This window comes from Epargyreus clarus, unplaced genomic scaffold (assembly GCF_041222505.1).
Source record: "Epargyreus clarus isolate Ecla_fem2 unplaced genomic scaffold, WU_Ecla_fem_2.2 ptg000023l, whole genome shotgun sequence".
NCBI lineage: Eukaryota > Metazoa > Arthropoda > Insecta > Lepidoptera > Hesperiidae > Epargyreus > Epargyreus clarus.
In genome coordinates, this window is record NW_027332230.1 from 16057291 (window position 1) to 16061000 (window position 3710).

General features: G+C 39.7%; 1 protein-coding gene across 1 annotated transcript; it reads right to left on the reverse strand.

Moving 5' to 3' along the window:
• Positions 1 to 348: 348 nt before the first annotated feature.
• Positions 349 to 862, reverse strand: LOC140751775 (uncharacterized). Its single transcript, XM_073085815.1, has 2 exons — positions 836 to 862; positions 349 to 729 (listed from the first exon to the last, which is right to left on the reverse strand). Exons 1-2 carry the CDS (start codon positions 860 to 862, stop codon positions 349 to 351), a joined length of 408 nt encoding a protein of 135 aa, XP_072941916.1.
• Positions 863 to 3710: the final 2848 nt, after the last annotated feature.

The following is a 3710-nucleotide window of genomic DNA, read 5'->3' on the forward strand; positions in this document are numbered from 1 at the left end:
GATTCACTTTCAACGAATCAACTTTTTTTTTTTTTTTTTTTTTAACGCGGAGAAATCCTCATGGATGCACTTCTGCTCGGGGGAACAGAAGGGGTATGTCGGACTCTTACCGACTAAAACTCCGCGGCGTTCCTCTGGACGTTCGGTGCCGGATCACGAGAAAGCGTTAGCATTACATTCGCGACCCGGCAACGTGATGGCCGACGCTGATGTTAACGCCAGCCACGTCCCGAGAGGGAGGGGCTCCTCTCTGTGCTATCCCTCATGAGATGAGCGTGCCGAACGCACACACGACATCTCGAGCCCTAAAGACTGGAGTTGGATTCCCCCGAATCCGCCTCCGTGGGCTCATGGGACGGGGAAAGGGTGGCCTCCAGCGAAAGGCGCCCTACGGCGTCCCGTGCGCCTGCGACGAAGCGGCTGGGAAGATACGTCGTTCTCCCTGGCCCTCTCCGCCGCCTCCTTCGCGAGCATCACAGCTTCGCAGAAGGATCGCACCGCCTGCCACGACCTGTCACTTCCGACCATGGCGCGAACCACGGTCGAGAGTGAGAGGTCGGCCCCCACTACAGAGCTGAGCGCGCTGCGCTCCGCATTCCACGCAGGGCATACCTCCAGCGTGTGCTGGGCCGTCTCATCGAGACAATCGTTGCAGTGATGGCACCTGGCTGTTGGCTCCCGCCCGATCCGGCACAGATAACTCCCGAAACAACCATGTCCCGAGAGTACCTGTGTCAGACGGAAAGACAGGACGCCGAATCGCCTACCTAACCACTGCTCTAAGATCGGACGAATTGCCTCAATAATCCTCAGGCCGGCGCTAGGATGCGCCAACCTTGAGGTCCACGTCTCGGTAGCCCATTCACGCAGCTCAGCTCTGTGCCCCTCCAGTTCCTTCAATGACTCAACGTTAACCCAATAGAAATTAACTAGTTAAATACGTCAACGACGATGAACGGAACGTTTCGTTATTTTCAACGTAAAATTGTATTTTGTTTAGAATTAAACTTACGTTAATTTTTTTTATAATATGCGAGTAGCAGACGAGCTTGATTGTCGGTATAATAGCATAATTTGAACTCCAATTATGTAGAACATATCGAATTATTTCCTAATAAATAATTATAATTATAAATATCAAGAATTGATATTTAATAACACGCACTACGTCAAATTGTTTCTAAAATTACATTTAACGCACTTCAGTAGTGAAGCGTTGATCGTTGCAGCATAGTTAAAAACCGTTTATTATTGATGCAAGTTGAAATTAGTAACACGTTAACTCGTTGACGAAATTAACTAGTTGATCAACTAGTTGATCAATGGAAATTAACGTTGACGTTTCGTTGACCGAAAAAACTTCAACGACCCACCGCTACTTAAGTTTACTCAGTCTACTAAGCAACCGGTAGCATTACCATGTGTTGGCATAGAAACGCCACTATAGAAATGGTAAATAGAAAACTGTAGGACTACCATGAGTTTACAAAAGTATTACTCGCTAGCGACTGCGTAAAATAAATGTATGAAAAATTGTACAGCGCCTCTGGTGGTTACTCGTAGAACTAAAATCCGTAGTGACGTAACTCGATACGTAAAAAACCTATCGAAATCAAATCGCTAGCGAATGTCATTATGATCTATTGCCATACAAATTCGGTCCCATGAGTCATTAATTTGACAGACGTTGTCAAGAAATACCGTAACGATAGTAGTTATGTTATTCACTAGCAAAATGACAATAGTTTTCTATTTACCATTTCTATAGTGGCGTTTCTATGCCAACTCATGGTAATGCTACTGAATAACATAACTACTATCGTTACGGTATTTCTTGACAACGTCTGTCAAATTAATGACTCATGGGACCGAATTTGTATGGCAATAGATCATAATGACATTCGCTAGCGATTTGATTTCGATAGGTTTTTTACGTATCGAGTTACGTCACTACGGATTTTAGTTCTACGAGTAACCACCAGAGGCGCTGTACAATTTTTCATACATTTATTTTACGCAGTCGCTAGCGAGTAATACTTTTGTAAACTCATGGTAGTCCTACGGAACAGAATAATGGATTGAGTAAACGTAACGTAAAATTGTGGGATGTTTTGAAAACTCATGGTAAGGGTACAGTTGAAAGTTACGTACAACTAGTTACAGTATAAGTAAATTCGCTACAGCGGCCTTAAGTTCCTAGTTTGCATGAAGTCCGTTACGACGATTTCCTTTGAATAATTCCGAGAGATGGCGCTGTATGTAAACAAACAAAGTGATGAAATATATTCTAAATGCAAAAATGCAAAACTTTTTGCCTTGCGTCAGTTACATAAATCGTATGTAAAGCTACATACAAAACTATACATAGTTAGCATGCCATTTTCCGATCCGCGTTCTTTGGTCTGATAACTGACTGAAAGTTAGATTCAGAAGATTGACGCCAACAAAATTATTTAAGCGTTGATATATCTTAATATATCTAGACTAGGTAATAAGATAATAATTTCTGGTTAGGTACTTATCTGGTTAAGATTTCAAAATGTTCGTTTTCTAATCTAAAAGCAATATAAACAAGAGAGGTCACTCCAAGTCGTTTTTATCCGTCCCTCAAACTTTATAATATAATTTGCATTAAAATTTACGTAAATAAAGACGAAACAGCAAGCAGAGCAGAGCTCTTCATCTTGTCTCCGATTACTTGTTAGCAACGCGCAAATTCTAAGGATATACCTATAGCTTACTTCCGAAGGAAATCTGAACGGTATGCAGTTTCCGAGCTCGTAAGGATTCTCTTAAAAGTTTCTTGAGTTTACTGTTCCTTGTAATAATAGTACGTAACGTGTAGTCTACGTGATACTACGTGTATATAACATGTGACCTGAAAGGTCTATGAAGTCAAACGTATTTTAATGTAAGTAATGGACAGCTGTTAACCGCTACATAAAAATGTATGTTAAGTTGTTTTAGTCACAAAATATAATACAAACGTAATTTGACCATTTTTTTTTTGATTTTGGTTTTTTATTGATTTTGGTTTTTATTTGGAATCGTAACTATAATAACACTATAACACATATTCCTATCATATATTCTATTCCTTGCGATATGAGGCAAATTATGGTACATCATTTAACTTTACAAATGTCCGATCGCTATCTCCATACTTCACCTAACTTATCGAGGATTTTATAAAAAGTCATTGCCGTTGAACAAAAATTATACTACATGGTTTTCTGCTCAAATAAAGAGAATATTATTAAGCTTACTATGCAGTACCTAAACCAACGTCCCCTGCTATAAAAATAATAATACACATAAAACATAAGTGGTCATCGTCCGGAAAATTGATACAAAATCGTGGAAAATGGGCCGTGAGGAGCATCATCTACATGTAACAAGCAAGAATACGAGTATGTAAAAGAAATACAAAACTAAATCGATACTTGAGAATATTCAACGAGGCGAGGATCACGCTAGAAACATTTTATAAGAGGTACTAGATTGGATATTCAATAGTTTCCGAGTATCATTAAAAAGATACAATGAAGTAACCGATATTTTTTGTTTGTAATACATTAGAAGAGCTTGAACTTTTTCATAACATAGAGGTAACAACAAGCATATAGTCCATCTGATGGCAACTTGCCACTACTGCCCATTGACGAATTTTGATCTTTGGTAGATAGTTAATAATTCGATAGTTCAATAAT